The 17,112-nt window shown below is 40.1% G+C and overlaps 1 protein-coding gene across 1 annotated transcript in view; it reads left to right on the top strand.

The window, feature by feature from the left end:
- Nucleotides 1–15,786, top strand: part of CRTAM (cytotoxic and regulatory T cell molecule) — a 43,141-nt gene extending 27,355 nt beyond the window's left edge. The window contains exons 5-11 of the mRNA XM_039217698.1: nucleotides 1,880–2,023; nucleotides 2,986–3,147; nucleotides 7,473–7,553; nucleotides 9,570–9,653; nucleotides 11,412–11,558; nucleotides 13,623–13,709; nucleotides 15,411–15,786. Of these exons, the coding sequence (XP_039073629.1) occupies nucleotides 1,880–2,023; nucleotides 2,986–3,147; nucleotides 7,473–7,553; nucleotides 9,570–9,653; nucleotides 11,412–11,558; nucleotides 13,623–13,709; nucleotides 15,411–15,541 (836 nt within the window). The 3' untranslated portion in view covers nucleotides 15,542–15,786. The remainder of the gene's footprint in view (nucleotides 1–1,879; nucleotides 2,024–2,985; nucleotides 3,148–7,472; nucleotides 7,554–9,569; nucleotides 9,654–11,411; nucleotides 11,559–13,622; nucleotides 13,710–15,410) is intronic.
- Nucleotides 15,787–17,112: the final 1,326 nt, after the last annotated feature.

Genomic DNA, 17,112 nt, shown 5'->3' with positions numbered 1-17,112 from the left:
AGGAACGTTTTTGACTGGCAAGCCCTAGATTAAAATGTGACTTTGTGAAATGTGTCTTTGGCATCAACTAAGTTTCCTCTCTGGGGAAATTAAAAGGAAGGAGAATTAATATTTGATGAGTCCCAACCATGTGCCAGGCACTATACTAAGCTCCTGGGAATCAAAGAGGGATTAGACAGGATCCGTGCCCACAAGGAGTTGGCACACTAGTTTAGACAGGCAAAACAAGTATGTTCAAAAAAAAAAAAAAAAAAGTAGAACCTTAACTACTGCATAGCCTAAGACGGAATGAATTCAGATGTAACTGCACTGGGCAACTGGCTCACATCCTCTGTCCAAACCAGTTCTTCTCTTCCAGTGGGAGGTGGGTGGGGAGACAAGGATAGGAATTAACAGTGTCGAGACTGCCTGAGACTTGCTCAGTTCTGTGGACGGTCAGCTGGGTTCAGTGGGAGTCTTACTGCTGTTACTTTTCCGATTTTTGTGATGGAACAGATCCATTCTAAACACGGCTTTCTGTTGATCTCTAAGTGGCATAATTCCACATATCACACAAATGAATTTCTTAGGCTTCTTCTGTTGAATGAATAGAACGTGATGCCTGCGTGGTAATGAAGCATCTGGGAAGGAATGGCTCCCTAGGGGTTTTAAGAACCAATGTGACTCAGCCCACCTTACTGGCCACCCCTCCCAGCACTCTGGCTCATGCTGCTTGCTTGTGTGCCCTTCTTGGGTCATAGAACAATCTACACGTACCTCTGTTGCTGCACTTAACACATGATCTTTCAACTAACAGTTTAGGGGCTGAGTCTACCACCAGACTCTTAGCTCCTCAAATAGCTCATTTTCTCCATACTTGTACTGCCAGCATACTTGGAGCTGACTTTACAATGTCTCAATGGCAGATAAACCAGCAAACAAATGTGAAAGAGTAGGGTTCTGGACCAAAGTGTGAAGTAGAATGGGAAAGGGGAGGAAGTTAGCCAAGCTAAAAAGTACACTTGACCCTTGAACCACACAGGTTTGAACTGTGCCCATCTACTTACATGTGAATTTTTGTCAGTAAATACAGTACAGTCCTATAAATGATTTTCTTAATAATGTTGTCTTTTCTCTAGCTTATTTTATTGTAAGAACACAGTATAAAATACATAGACCATACAAAAATGTGCTAATCAATTGTTCAGGCTATCAGTAAGGCTAGGCCGTTAGGTAAGGTTGGGGGGAGTCAAAAGTTATGCAGCAAGTTTTTACTGTGCAGTGGTTGAGGGAGGTGTTAGTGCCCCTCAGGCCCACATTGTTCAAAGGTGAACTCCATTTCCAAGACAGGAATAGGAAGAAAAAGGACAAATTTCTTTATAAAAGAAATGCATCTTTTGCTGTAAGGAGGGGACAGAACTAACTTAGGTTGGCATGAATCATACGCTCATGAAAGTTTAGAACTGAAACAGCCATAAGCCAACATAAACTCCTTCATGTCATGGACAAGGGAACTGATACACCAAGAGGTTGAGAGACATACACTAGTTCTTACAATAGTTGGGGACAGATGAAACTAGAATCCAGGTCTGTACTCCTCACCTAGCGTTCTACTAATTAAATACAGTCATATGTCAAATTCAAAAATTACTGCTGTAACATTGGGGATTTCCAGGGACTAATCCCACATTGGATAACAAACAATCTGACTACAACCAAGACAGCTTTACAAGTACATAAAACCCCTTTAACTGGATTCTAGAAAATGTCAAGGGGGGAAAAAAGCCCATTATTTAGACCATATGCTACAATCATCCCTACAGATGATCAGACTTTGTGCTTTACTACATCCATCATGTAGACCAGCTAATTAAGCATAGAAAAAACAATTTTCTTCCAGCAACTCCTTCCATGCCAATTGTGGAAGCTTCGGTTACCAGAATGCAAAACGGAAAAAAGCATGTTACACTTAAATGTTCCACCGTGAGAAGTAAGCCCCCTCCACAGATAACCTGGATATTAGGGAACGACATAGAGCTTTACGGTAAGTACGGAGATGGTCCTTTCTTCCTTTGTTTTCCTTCCTACTTAAATTTCCAAGGATGTTTTAAATCCTCTGGCACCCTCTGGTGGCATCAGGTGCCTGAAAATACCATTCACTAATGCACCGGTTCTTCTCCAAATTATCTTTATAACCAATTGATATTATGCCTTCATCTTGAAAATCTATCACAAATAATAGGATTATCTCTTATGCTTAAGACACAGTAGAAACCTAAAATGGAGTATTCATTATGGCTTCTTAAAATTCAACAAAATTTAATAAAACAGGTACAATATAGCTATCACCTCAGAATGAATTATTCAGCAGACATAAAATTGAAAATACATTTACCATAATGCTTCTATATTAGAACAGGTTAAGATCCTCCTTATGAAGTGCGGTACCACGTTACACCATCAATGACAGATAAAAATATTATATTGCACCAAAGAATCTAAACTTTGATTAGATGGAAGTAGGGCTCAATTGACTATTAGCAGGATAACTAATTGTCACACTTGGTAACTATTTATAGTTTGTTTCCTTTGTAACACAGGTCACATTAGATTTTACATAATCAGAGAGAGATTCAGTCCAATGCCAATTCTACATCATTCTGAGACATCTCTGTTAACTTGCCTTATTCATTCAACCCAGTAAAGTCTTGGCTCTTTGTGTCTGACAGTATCAGACTACCCTTGTTGTAACCAGATAAGCTTTGAATTTTTTTTCCCACAGTAGTGATGGGTTTATAGAAACCTATCCATTGTTATTCACCTGCTTCCCTCTGGACTAGGGGACTAGGGCCATGCATGTACAAGGGAGTTGGCTGAAGTCAGAATGAGATTAGAAGTCTAACAAGTTTGCCAAGAGGTCAAGGCCATTGGTCTCTGAGAGACCCAAACCCACTCAACGGTATTAAGTAGCCACAGCTTCAAACAGCTCTTTAATTTGCTCCATAGGTGAAACCCACCATGAATTTGAAACTGATGGGAAGAAATGTAATAGCAGCAGCACCCTCAGAGTCCACACATACAGCAAAAACTCAACGGCGGACTGCATCATCCGACATACAGGTCTACAAGGGAGAAAACTGGTAGCACCCTTCCGATTTGAAGATTTGGGTAAGAGGGATGAATGATTGTTTTTCATCATTTTTAATTTACCTTAATATTACACTATTGAACAAAATTAAATGCAATGGGAAAAGTCCTTCAGAGTGAGATCACAGTCAACAAAGGTCTTCTTAAGAGCAAATTCCTTTAATGACTGAAATTTCTCCAGTTGGGCATCAGAATGCAATTCTTCCAACAGTCAGAACCCAGTTGTATAGAAAGCTTAGCAGGGCACCATATGCAAATGGCATCATGCTTGCTTTTTGATGAGAACAGCTGACATAACTTGGCCTTAAATTCTTTTATTGCACTCATGATTTGGGAGAGGTCAATTGAAGCATACCCAAAAGGAGATCATATTCATTGAAATAATTCTAAACTTGTCCATATCATTTTATGCTAATATAAGATACTCACACAGTCAAACTGAGTCATGATTACTCTTTAGATTTATTTTGTTATAACTGTTCTGCAGATTTTAGTTCAATCATGTTAATATTCTGAGCAGAACAAATAATAAAAAATAAAACATCACATAGGAAATGAGGAGTTGCCTCTATTTTTCAAGAATGCGTCCTCTGATTCCTTCATCAAATGCAAAAAAATAATAGTGATTTCAAAACTCTAGAAAACTTTTTGAATCAAGAAGTATCTAGTAAGAAGTAGTATGAATCACAAGATTCAGACCTTCATTATTTGATAAGGTACCTCTCCGTGTCAAAAGAATTTCTGAAGTACAAGGATTCACTCACACTAGTGAAGGAGGAAGCTGTTGGATGAGGACACACTTGCTGAAAAAGCTCCTTAGGAAATGACTGCTGATGAAAGGTGAAGGGGAACACCATCATGGGAAAATTGCCTCACCGCCCCGTGGGGGCTGCTGCTGTGGCTAACAGGTCCCCTGTCACCACCACATGCTTTCCACCAGTCACTTTCTCATCAAACCAAAAGTAGCAACTCTTGAGCCCCTGCAGACAGGGTAGGGTACTGTAAATTGACGCAAACATTCCTACCTCCTCATGACTCCTCCCCCCTCCAGCCTCTGCTGTCAGTGGAGCACAGCGCATGCACGGGGGATGCTTCTGCAAGTCCTTCGGATTCCTAAATAAGAGAACCAACAATGTCGACAAAAATCTATGTTGACTTTTCAGCTATGGTTCGGGGCCACCTGCAAAAAATTGCTCAAGGGGAAAATCACAGTTTCTCCTCCATTACTGGCCATAGTTCTATACGACTCAAAATCATAATCATAAATGCTTCTAATAATAACGGGATAAGGCTTGACTTTTATTTGTGCTCTATCAATTATTTAGCACCAACTGCCAAATCTCCATCAAGTATTCAAAGAGTAACACCAGTATCCGCTGTTGGGGACTTCCATGTGTTTATGACTTTTTCCCCTTTGGCAAGCTTCTACATGAACATACAGATATTACAAACATTTTCTTCATCCAATGAGGTTTAAAAGGTTGATTAGCTGAGGATGCTTTAAAACACATTTACAAGGGAGCATCTGGGTGGCTCAGTCAGTCAAGCCTCCGACTTCAGCTCAGGTCATGATTGTGAGATCTGTGAGTTGGAGTCCTGCATCAGGCTCCATGCTGTCAGCTCAGAGCCTGGAGTCTGCTATGGATTCTGTATCTCTCTCTCTCCCTCTCTCTCTCTCTCTCTCTTCCCTTTCCCTGCTTTTACTCTGTCTCTGTCTCTCTCTCTCAAAAGTGAATAAACATTAAAAATATGTTAATAAAATAAGATAAAATAAAATAAATTTACAAGTAAGGATTTTGACCCCTTACATTCCCACACTGCATGGTAGGACCTGGGAAAATGAGGATCAGGCAAGCACCATATCTGGAGAGGGGGCAGGTCCTGGAAAGAGTAGTGTCTTCCATTGAAAAACCCCCATTGCTTGAAACATGGACCAAGGAGTCTAACACGTGCGCGAGTCAGGGGCTCACATGAAAAACCCACATTGCAATGCTTGGAGAAGGAAAACAGAACAAGGGTAGACAGACCATCTTCAAAATGATTTACTTCATTTTTTTAGTATTCCCTGTGAGGAATCTGAATTTCCTATGACTTATCTGGAGGTGGGATTAAAAAAAAAACTTGAGCAACAGTTCTCAAACATCTTGATTTTGGGCACCCTCTATACTCCTACAAATATTTGAGGACCCCAAAGAATTTTTACTTACTGTGAATTGTTATCTGTCAATATTTACGCATTAGAAATTAAAAATTTTAAATGTCCACTTATTTAAAAAATAATAATCCACTACATATACACAGAAATGACATACTTGTATAAAAAAATTACCATATTTTGCAACACCAAATTGTTAGCGAGGAAAATGGCATTATTTTTCATTTTGAAAAGCCTCTCTGGCATCTGGTTTAATAGAAAACAATTAGGTTCTCATAATTTCAGCATTCATTCTCTTGCAATATGTTGTTTTGCTTGAAATATATACAAAAATACAGCCTCACACAAATATGTAGTTGGGAAGGGAAGATGATATTAATAGACTATGTTTTCCGATAATTGTGGATATTCTTCTTTGATACTATACTAAAACTCAACAAGAGGTGACTTCATAAAGGTTAATTACTATATGGACTCTAGAAACACATCAATGAACTTTTCAAGCTCGTTACATTAAAATTCTTTGAACAAATTTGCACTTTGGATAAATCTTTTATCCAGGCACAATTTTGTAGCATCATGCCTTGGTCATTTGGAAAATATCAGTTATTGATTTATACGGGATTTTCAAATGTTGATGCATTTCAGTATCAAAACCCCATTCATTAATACCATCACTGATTTCATCGAAGTCTTCGCATTTGGAAGTTCTCAAGCCCACAGTGGTGGCTATGGGTTTTTCAAAACGGAAATGTGGCTGGTGCAACTAACTAAATTTTTAATATTAATTTTTATTAATTTAAACTTAAATAGTGTAGCTCATGTATGCTGTATGGGATAGCACAAGTCTATAATAGTCTAATCAACTAGGGAGAGAAATCATAATATACCAGTACCCATTTAATCAAAATTACATTCAGTCTAATTGAATCTGTTCACTAGCTTGTTGATTGGGAGACTAACTCAAAGGAAGTACAAACTCCTGTGTGTGTGTATCTCCTGTTTTATATAAATATATATATTTATCTGAATTCATGTAATACCATATGCATTATTCCAGAAGACCTTGATCGTTATTGATAATTTTTCTATGCGTCCCCAATATTTCCCATATGCTCTTCTGGTAATTTGCCTCCAGTATTCCTATCCTACTAGCTTTCAAGCTTTTTCTCTCCTTTCAGTGTCAGTAGCTCTCTTTTCAATTTTCTCTGGCATCTTTGGGGTCATAGAGTTCATTTTAGCCTTACAGTATAAATTGCTATTTCTCTGTCGTTTCCTTAGTGGCAGTTCTTCCTTTCCTCAGAGCTCTTGCATGCAACTCTGGCATTTTCATAGTTTCCAAGATGTTTTAAGGTTTGATTAAGAAAAGAAATGTTCAGATCCATGCAAAATTCTCTGATTGAATAAAAAGCTGAGAAGCACGGACAGATCCCATAAAGACATTACCTACCTGTCACATATCAATATTTATAAAATTTCAGTCACCTTTCCTATACACTCTCCAGTTGCAGGACTGTTCGCTGGTCAAATCTGTGCTTAGCTGAATGTCTGGAAACATCCCTAAACATTGTTTTATATTATATAGTAAGCATTATGCTTAATAAATAGCAAAGCGTTGGCTGAGCACGCTGTTATGAATGAACTCATTAATTCTCTCTCTGTCTGTCTCTCTCTCTCACACACACACATAAACCTCCAAAGGTAAATGCTTAGTGTTTCCATTTTACAGCTAAGAAAAAACTGAACATTCAAGAGATTAGGCACCTTGCTCAAACTCACGCAGCACAAGCAAGTCAACAACGCTGGAATTCAACCCAATCCGTGACTGACTCCCAGGCCACCTAAGTAATAAATAAGGAGGAAGATATGTGAATGGGTAGACAGACAGAGGGACAGGTAGGTAGATGGACAAAGAGAAAGGCAGTGAATGCCCTTAGCCTACTATTGCCAAACACACTACTCCAAGCCCAGCATGCTGTCCTTCTAAGTCAGGCAGCCGAGCAGATGGGCAGCCAGCAGGGTACAGATTCAAAAACCAGAGCAAGAGCTGCAGAATACATAGTGCTGAGGTTTCTGCAAAACCTCCATGGGCAGGTAGCAGCCAAACACATTCTCCAACCTACTGTACTGAGCGCAATGTGGGTAAAACTGCTCTCCGTAGTTGCAGAATTCTGTTTTTCCCCTTTTCTAGTTACTGATCCAGAGACTGCTTCAGACGCCCCGGAGAAAAGCTCTCCATCCTCTGCAGTCCCTCAGCAGCCCACTAGCACTGGTAAGTGTAACCCATTAAGACTTAAGGGGAAAAAAAATTATGCCTCCTTGGGAAGGTCACTTTTCCAATTCTCAATTTTAAGATTTTTTTTTTTCAATTTTTAGTAAGACTATCAGGACCCCTTCCACCAGCTCCAGCTTTGCGGTGGAGTGTCCTCTTAGCGGGATGGGCTTCAGGGTCATGAATGCCTTGTAAGTTCAGTGCCATGCTCCTTGATACACACACACACACACACACACACACATACACGCTAGTGACATGTGAATTTCCTCTACAGTAAAGGGCAAGGTTGAATTCATTTACGGAGAGACTCCTTCCTTTGTTTTCTCATCCAGAAGGCACCAAACACAAAATAAAGACTAGGTTTGCAGCAAAGGGCAAAGAAGCAGGATCTGGAGATTTGCTGTCTCTGGTCCCTGACAAACAAAATCAACTTTGAAAACACCTCAGTTACTTGGTTGTCAAGAACTTAGATCATTTTTGATGACAGGGTTGAACTATAAATGCAGAAGTTTAAAAGCCTGGATTATAATTCCAATTTTTTAGGCAGTGAACCTACTGGATGGTTAACTCTGGGCAATGATCATATATTTATCTTTGTATTTTACCTGGTGCATAATATCTGGCACTAGCAGGTACTCAGAAAATGCAGTATGAATGAATAAATACATGTACGAATACATTCATTTGTTATGGTGTTTTGAGCAAGACAGTTTCATCCAGAAAGGGAATAAATTCCTATATATCCTCTTCCTGTTTCAAATACTGTGCCTTGAATAATTTCATTTGGTGGGATAAGTGCTTTCATGTCATTATCATGTATGTTCATCATTCTGAGTATCAGGTTGAATTTTTAAAGAATTTTATCTGGAATAATATTTAAAAAGCCAATGTGTGGGGGGTTTCAAACACCGATAAAAACAATATGTGCCATACAGGTTTGCAAAGGACAATGAGAATTGAAAATAACCTGAAGTGGAATAGTCACACCACTTGCTTTCATAATCCAATATTTTTAAACGTGTTTAGAATCAATTTGTCTTTCAATTGGCTTACAGCGCTACTAAACAACTCAATTTTCTGCTCTGCTTTTTCAGATATAACGTAAGATTTAATATGGTTTCTAAACTTCCTTTCAGCTTTCAATTCCTATGATCATATTACGGTTAATAATACCCATTTTCAGTAGAATGGGTAGTTTCATTCCCCGTGGGATCCACACAGTGGCGCTGTACTGTGGGCTAAAAAAGCAAGAGGCTAGGTGCGGGGGTGGAGTGGGGGCGGGGGCGGCAAAGGCGGAGAGGCGGGAATACGGAGGGTGAGCAACAAAATCAGAAAAAGGGATCCTGTATCTTTTGACTTCTCTCACCTAGCAAAAACATCACATCCCGCTTCTAAGCGGGAGAGGCCAGCATGGGTTTGAACGACAAGGGAGCCTATTCAACATAAAAATCATTGCTTTTCAGGCTGTTAGGTTGTCTTTCCTTAAAGCTTGGGATGTCATCCATCGGTGTTCTCTTGTTATCTTGTACCTTTCTAAAGTCCTGCTTACTAACAAGCCTGGTTCGGGAGGGAAGTATACAATAATGATTTAAATTTTGCATTCTGAAATTCAGGATTGCATTCTGAATTTCTGTCACTTCTTTGCTGCATGACTTGAGACAATTTCCTTAACTTCTCTGAGCCTCTGTTCAGAGCTGCAGTGAGAAACAGACCAGATGCTCCGATTCCAGCTTAGCGCACACTTAGCATTCAGGAAACATTGATCTTTAAAAAAATAAGGCAACATGAGCCTGGCCCTTTGCAACTATTATTGGAAGAAGTCAGTAGTTAGATACGGTCTTGGTTTTTGTTTGTTTGGTTGGTTGTTTGGCTTGGTTTTTAAGTTGGACCACTTAATTTTGTTCTCAAAGATGCTTTGCTGTTTGGGGGTTACTATGTATATATATGTAGATATGTATCCATATATAATCATAGTCATATGTATATATCATGTCTTAATTTCTTTCGACTTAGTTGCAGTGGTGGAAGGTTCTAATACCACAGAGATTGACAAGGAAGAGAAAGACCAAACCACTCAAGATCCTGACTTGACCACTGGTAAGTGTCCCCCCACAGCATTTAGGATAAACACTTGATATTTTAACCTCTGAGCCAATAAATCCAATGGCCTTTTTCTGTCCCTATTTTTCTTAATCTTTTTATTTGTTAATCACTCCCTTGTTCCTTGACTTAGTGCCTCCCTGGTTTCCTCAACATACTCTGCCTGGTCCTGTCACTCTTTGCTAATCTGTCTTTCTCTGTGTCCATTAGCTAACTTCCTTTCCTCCTCTGGCTTCTTATATGTGGATATAGTTCTGACTTTACTTCTCCATCCTTGATTCTTCCCTTAATCCTTAAAGGGTTTATCCATCCCCAAAATTGTTCCTATTGGCACTAGGCAGAAGATTTCCCTATCTTTCCAGAACATTCTCTTGAGAATGAATCCCTATTTCATTTCATCTCCTATGTATCTGTTGATAGATTTTCTCCCATCTCCTGAAACTCAACATCACTAAAAACTGAACACCGTCTTTTCCCATAAAATCATCTTGTCCAGACCATCACACAAGCCCCAAACTTTGGTGTCATCCTTGACTCCTGGGTTGTGGACACACACAAACACATATAAAATCAGTCCGTCTCCAAGAACTTCTGAGTCTTCCCTTCCAGAATTTTTTCTCCTATCACTGTCACCTCCCTGGTCCAGACTCTCCTCATCTCCTGCACAAAGTCCTGTAACTCACTGGAGCTGTGGTCCTTTTTAGGACTCTATTATCAAAACACCCCTCTGCATTCTTCACACCTGTGTTTGGAAGGCCCCCCGGCTCCACTGTCTATGATGCGAAGAGGAGCCTCATACCTCCCATAACGCGCACTCCACCATTCCCCTCTGCAGGCCTGACTCTAAAGTCCCGATAAGAACACACATTTTTCTCTGAAAACATCATCCCATTTTGATTGCCCTGCCCTCACTGACCTGAATGGCCCCTGAAGAAAGGAAAGGGCTCATCTTCCCTCTCCTTACCCTTCCTTCAACGCCAAAGTCTTCTCTGACAACTTTCCTGACCAACTCAAGGACCACTCTGTCTCTGAATTCCTGAACCCCTTACGATGTTAACACACATGGACCCAGAATTGGGGATAGATATCTGACTTCTGTTTTATTAATTTGTTTCTATAGAGAGAGAACTATGCCCTAAAGCACAAAGATTGTGTCTAATGAGCTCCAAGCAGCTCTACACCTAGCCAATGCTCCCTAATTGCTTGTTGGTTAGGAAGGGGCAGGACATTTGGGCAAAACTAGAGCCCACAGAATCAGAAGGTGAGGTTTAAAAAGATCTTAAAGACCTCACCTCATTTATTTCTGAATGCCTTCCTGGAGGACCACTGTTACCCAAGCCAACATTCATGAATTTTCATTTTATTTGCATAGCTTTTCAAACTCTTTAAGAGCCTCTCTTGCTGCTTAACTACACTTTGCTTAAAAAAAAAAAAAATCATTCCTTACAGCTCACTACATCCCCTGACTATAACTGAAGTCAGTATTCTTGCATGTGTTCTCTAGAAATGAAAAATCACAGCTTCGCTATCTATGCAACGTATGAGCATTTTTCAAATCACCTCACAGAATTGCTTTGTTTGTATACCTATTGGCTTGTTTTTGGAGAATAAATAATATCGCTTTCCCTTCAGGGTAAAGTTCTCTTTTTATCTGAGTTGCCTATCAGCCTATAGACATTTGGGAAGTATCCTGCAAATTCCTCAGTGACAAAAACAAACCAACCTTGAGCCTGATTCCTTTCATTGTCCTTATAGAAGCAAATCTTCAGTATGTGGGGGTGATAAGGAGGAAAAATGGCATTCTGCTGCTCACCCTTGTGTCCTTCCTCATCTTCATACTCTTCATCATCGTCCAGCTCTTCATAATGAAGCTTCGGAAAGCACATGTGGTATGGAAAAAAGGTGAGGGGCAGGGGACCTGATGGGGGGCGCAGGGCGGGGGGGTACAAGATGCTGAAACAACTGGCTAGACAAAAGGAAATTCTGCCAACTTAAAGCTTTTCTGTTAGATGCTTCACAATCTGTTTGGTAAGTGTTGTCATGCAAATCAGCCCTTGTTTTGTAGTAAACACAGGATGTGAATCTTCAGGGGCTCTAATCAAAGAGTGTATAACCAAGACAAATTAGAGTAGCTCCAGGAATTGACATTACATTATAAAAGCTTCTGTTCACAAAAGGATACCAAGTGGAAAACTCATTCATTCCTTCAAAAATCATTCACTGAGTACCTATTATGTGCCAGGCACAGTTCCAGGTACTGGGGATACCTCTGTCAACAAGAAACACCAGGTCCCTTCTCACAAGTTCATTTTCTAGGGATGGTCAATCAGAGATTGAATATATACTGTTTTGGCTGTGTTCTTATTTGTGTTGTTTATTTGAGAGAGAGAGAGAGAGCGTGCACGCGCGTAGACACACACGCACACAAGTGGGGGAGGGGCAGAGAGAGAGAGGGAGACACAGAATCTGAAGTAAGCTCCAGGCTCCCAGCTTGTCAGCACAGAGCCTGACGCAGTCCTTGAACCCACGAACCATGAGATCATGGCCTGAGCCGAAGTCAGATGCTTAACTGACTGAGCCACTCAGGTGCCCCAGTTGTGTTCTTACTTTTTAATAATGCAGTCAGCCTCCCTCAAGCATTATATGTTAGTAATTTTTCCTAAACATTCTGATTTAAAAGTTATCAATGGAATAAAATATATACATATATAATACTATACTATTGTTGTATATATAATTCAGCTAGCATGGAAGATACCTATTAAGATGCATAGATTCAACACATACCGGGGCTGGAAGGGACCTTAGAAGTTATCCAGAATAACTATCTACTCAATTCCTTCTATAAATGTGTACCAAGATGAAATCCCCTCTTTAATTCTGAGTGATTATTTAGACCTGTGTTACCCAACAGAATAGACACAACATGGTTATTGAGCACTTGAAATGCTGCCAGTTGCTTTTGAGATGTGCTGGATGGGTAAAATATATACTCAACTTAGAAAACTCAACAGAGAGGCACCTGGGTGGCTCAGTGGTTTAAGCATCCAACTTCAGCTCAGGTCATGATCTTGCAGTTTGTGAGTTTGAGCTCTGCATCCAGCTCTCTGCTGACAGCCCAGAGCCTGGAGCCTGCTTTGGATTCTATGTCTCCCTCTCTCTCTACCCCTTGCTTGCTCACACTCTATCTCTCTTCCTTTCAAAAATAAATAAACATTAAAAAACAGTTTTAAAAAAAGAAAACACACACGACGCACACAAATATGTCTAATAATAATATATCAGATCTACTAGGTAAATATAAATTATTAATAATTATTAATTTTACCTGCTTCTTTTTGCTTTTTCAGCATGGCCACTATAAATTTATAAAATTACATGTGTGATTTGCATTATGATGTTGCTTGCTCGTGTTCATTTAGCTACATTTGGCTCTAACATCTCCAGTAGCAGAGAACTCATTACATCCCAGGGCAAGAGGGTGAATGGCTCTCACCCTCTTAAAAGTACAACTTCTCCTGGTTTGAGGTCACTCTCTCTATATATTCAGCTGGACCAACATTCATTGTAATTAGACCTAGAGACAAAGTCTGGGTTTTCAGCTGGACCTGAGCAATAGGCATGTGCCATCATATGGTTGCAAACTCTCCCGTTAATGCTTCACCACTCCCACCCCAAGTTCTTTAAGGCCTCCTGGAATTGTTCCATCTCAAAGGATAATGCTTGATTCTAATCTGTGGTCATTTGATCTCTGCATCTCTTACACTGCCTAGCACAGTGCCTGCAGGAATCCTAGCAAAGAACGAAAACAATTCTCTAAATGAATGAGGGCATGATATATGGGAGGGGACATGGCAAGGCCACTATCATGTAGATAAAAAGACCATCTTCTTCAAACATACATTTCTACGTACAGGTGACGTCTGTGGCACCAGAAACGAATAACATGGTTTTCTTTTGTTGCAGAAAATGAAATTTCAGAACACACTCTAGAAAGTTACAAATCGAGGTCAAATAATGAAGAAACATCATCCCAAGAGAAAAATGGCCAAAGTAAGTCAACTATATGACCTAGGATTTGAAAAATGAGCTTCATTAATGTGTTGTCTTTAAGGAGGTGGGTAAAAATCCAAGTCTGATTTTTAGAAAGTCACCTAAATCATCTTGTAGAAGAGAAGTGCATCTTCAAACACTGAAAAGTAGTGACCATTAAGTTCCTTTGGGAAGCCATCTCTGAGTCCTGACTGTCAGACCCAGCCACACCCCTGGGGTGTAAGTCCCTCTTGTGCTGCAGGGTAGTTCACATACACCTTAACAATCCAGCGCTTCCCACACCATCTGGTCATTTTTGGTCTGTTGATTTAGCTACCATGGTCCTCCAGGTGGTGAGTAGCTGGGTTTATCTCAGCATGTCCTAAGATTCTAACATGCGGCCTGATGCAAATGGACTGTTTGATAAATTTGTATTGAATAAATGAACACAAGGCTTAACTGATTCAAGCAGAAATGTTTGGGGTCTTCTTCTGGAGGACTTCATTGCAGTTTCTCAAGCAAAATGTGTTTCAAAAGTGAAAGGAAGAGTCTAAAAGGAGATTGTGTGTGTGTGTGTGTGTGTGTGCATGCGTGTGCGTGTGCATGTGTTCTTAACAAAAATCCAGTAGACAGCAACCAGCCCTACAGTAAAGAATCTTATACCTTCCAACCATTTTGTCTCCTCCATGCAAATTAACTTGCTCCACCTGCCAAGAGTTGTAAGACAGGCAGAAGAGCTTTGCTCTAGTTTCTACTGGTTTTATTGAGGTTTTTGTAGGAAGCTGGTCTTTCACAACACCTCTGCCTTTTTTTGCTTTGACCCAGGAGGGTGTGAAGTGGAAAGAATCACTTACTAGCTGGGAGAGGGGAACAAGAGGGCAGACTGAGAACTGGGGGCGGGAGGGGGAGGCATGTGCAAGGTGCAGACAGTCTGTTGTATTGTGTGTGTTTCTCTAACATCAGTGTCTGTCTACTCGACTGGCAGGTAGGAGGATGATGTTGGTATGATGTGGTAGTTGGATTGTGTCCTATGCCAACTTTCCTAAGTGAGGGGAACCAGAAGAATGGGTGTCGAATTGTAACTTTTAGCAGGAAAAGAAAAGCCCTGGGCTCAGCTGCTGAACAAGCAGAAAGCCTTTGCGTCTCAACTTTAAGAAAGTATAAACTGTGTACTTTCATTCAGAGCTCCCTCCCCCAGAAAGGTCCATCCACAGGGGCTTGTCACAAAGGTGGGAGGTAGTACTTTCTCCTGGGCTCCAACCTCCACTTCCATCCTCCTTCCCTTGGCTCCTTCAAACCCAGCATTTCAACCTCGCTGTTTTTACTCACCTAAAAGGCATCCTCTGGAGCCATCTCCAGCCTCTGTGTATGGTTAAGGGGCTCTCAGTGGTCTGCCTCAAACCTACATTTCCCAGAAGCCCTGTTACTTTCAGTATAAAATTTACTAAATGCAATGTGGGTTTTTTGTTTCAGGTTTTTATAGCAGAAATGTCTATATATTGGGTTTGTTAGTATACTGTTTAGGTAAGAGGGCTTTTTAAAAATCAGACTACAACAATGCATTTAGACTGTTTATAGGAGAGGCATCAGTCAATTTCAGATCTGATTTTTAAGACATTAACACACGGACCTAAAAAGACCACATGCAGTCAAGGTGTCTCAACCAAATGGGGGCGATGCTGTTCAAAACGAATTTTCATCTTTGGCCTGTTTTTCTTTCAGCTTTCCACTCTAAGAGATACGTAAACTACATCACACAGTTGTACACTGAAGCGAAAACAAAGAAAAAGGAAGACGAACGGAGTTCGAAATTGAAAGGAGAGCCCTCTCATATACCAGAGAGCATTGTGTAATGTTCTCTGCAGGAGAAAATACTGATTTCAGGGCAGCCACACCCTCACAGTGGAGCAGCCTATGGGAAGGAGCATAATTACTGTCACAAGAAAAATATACTTTGAGTGCAATGCAGCATGGTAGCCTCCCGTCGCACGTTGCCCTGGATTCAGGGCTGTGAAATGAGGACCAGTCCATGGACACAAAGCTTCATAGTTCAAATTAAAGAAAAGAGAAAAGAAAAGAAAGGAAAAGAAAAGAAAAGAAAAATAACCTATTATGCCTGACACTACTTCAGAGAAGGAAGAGGCTCCTAAACTTTGGAGATCAAGGTTGACTTGGCCAGCCAGCATCTTACCATGAAGGGAAGAGGACTTTTTAGATGCTGGGCTCTAGCAGTACTACTTACAAAAAAAATTTTTTTTAATCTTTCCCTCTGACCTCCAAATAAAACTTTGGGATGAAAAGGACCTAAAGAAGATCTCTAATCCTAGAAGCTTACTTTCAAGGACTTTAAGAAGATGTAACCAGTACATACAGTATCTGGGAGAATGTGAATGGGCATTGACTGGTGAGCACAGATGGGTTCATGCCTCAAAACACAAGCTTTAGTTCAAGGTAGGCCCAAAGATTCGATTTTCTAAGGTTTTCTTGCTAAATCACAAGGGCTGATCTGGCAAAGTTTTCACCAGGACACTTCATTACAAAAACATGTATAAAAGAAAACAATGAGTTTAACTTACTATGACCTAATTAATGCTTTACAAAAAGTATTTAATAAAAAGCTGAATACAGGTGTTTCTAGTGGTTGTAGTGCAAGTTGTACTTCCTCCTTTTATTTTAACATGTGAAAGGGACATGTCTTCCCGCCCTCCCCTCCCCCATCAGTTTAAGATACAGCAAACTCACATTCACTTACGACATTTTGCATATTTGGACCTGAATAGATTAATTCTAAAATAATATCCCCCCGCCCTATCACACACACTCATATTATGAGTTTGCAATTTGTTACAGATGTGATTTTTTTTCTTGATAAAAAAAGAAAAATGAAGTAATCTGTACACCCAATGTGGGGCTCAAATGCTCTACCAACTGAACCATACAGGAGCCCTGAAAAAAATTTTTTTAATAATCATAAAATTACTGAAAGGTGTAAAAATAAAACAGAGCATTTTTCTTTCTGAACCATTTGAGAGAGTCTGTTGACCTGCTGCCTGCCACCTCCCCCCGCCCCCCAACACTTTACCACAAGGTAACTGATAAAATCAGGAAATTAACACTGATAGATTTCTACTAACAATCTTCAGGCTCAAGTCTTTCCAATTGTCTAGAGGATCTAGAGGATCCAGTGGAGAATCACTTGTTTCATTTTGGTCTCATTCAAGTTTGGAACAGTTCCTCAATCTTTCCTACACATTTGTGACTTTTGGGATATTTCTGAAGATTGCGGGCTATTTTCTAAATTGTCCCTCAGCTGGCCTTTGTCTGATTGTTTCTTCATGATTAGATCCAGGTTATAAAATTTTGCGAGGACTGTCACAGAAGTGAGGTTTTATCTCTCTGCATTTTATTCACCCCTGTATTGATC

Source organism: Hyaena hyaena, unplaced genomic scaffold (assembly GCF_003009895.1).
Source record: "Hyaena hyaena isolate Hyena2069 unplaced genomic scaffold, ASM300989v1 scaffold_708, whole genome shotgun sequence".
Taxonomy (NCBI): domain Eukaryota; kingdom Metazoa; phylum Chordata; class Mammalia; order Carnivora; family Hyaenidae; genus Hyaena; species Hyaena hyaena.
This window is presented reverse-complemented; position numbering and strand designations above follow the sequence as displayed.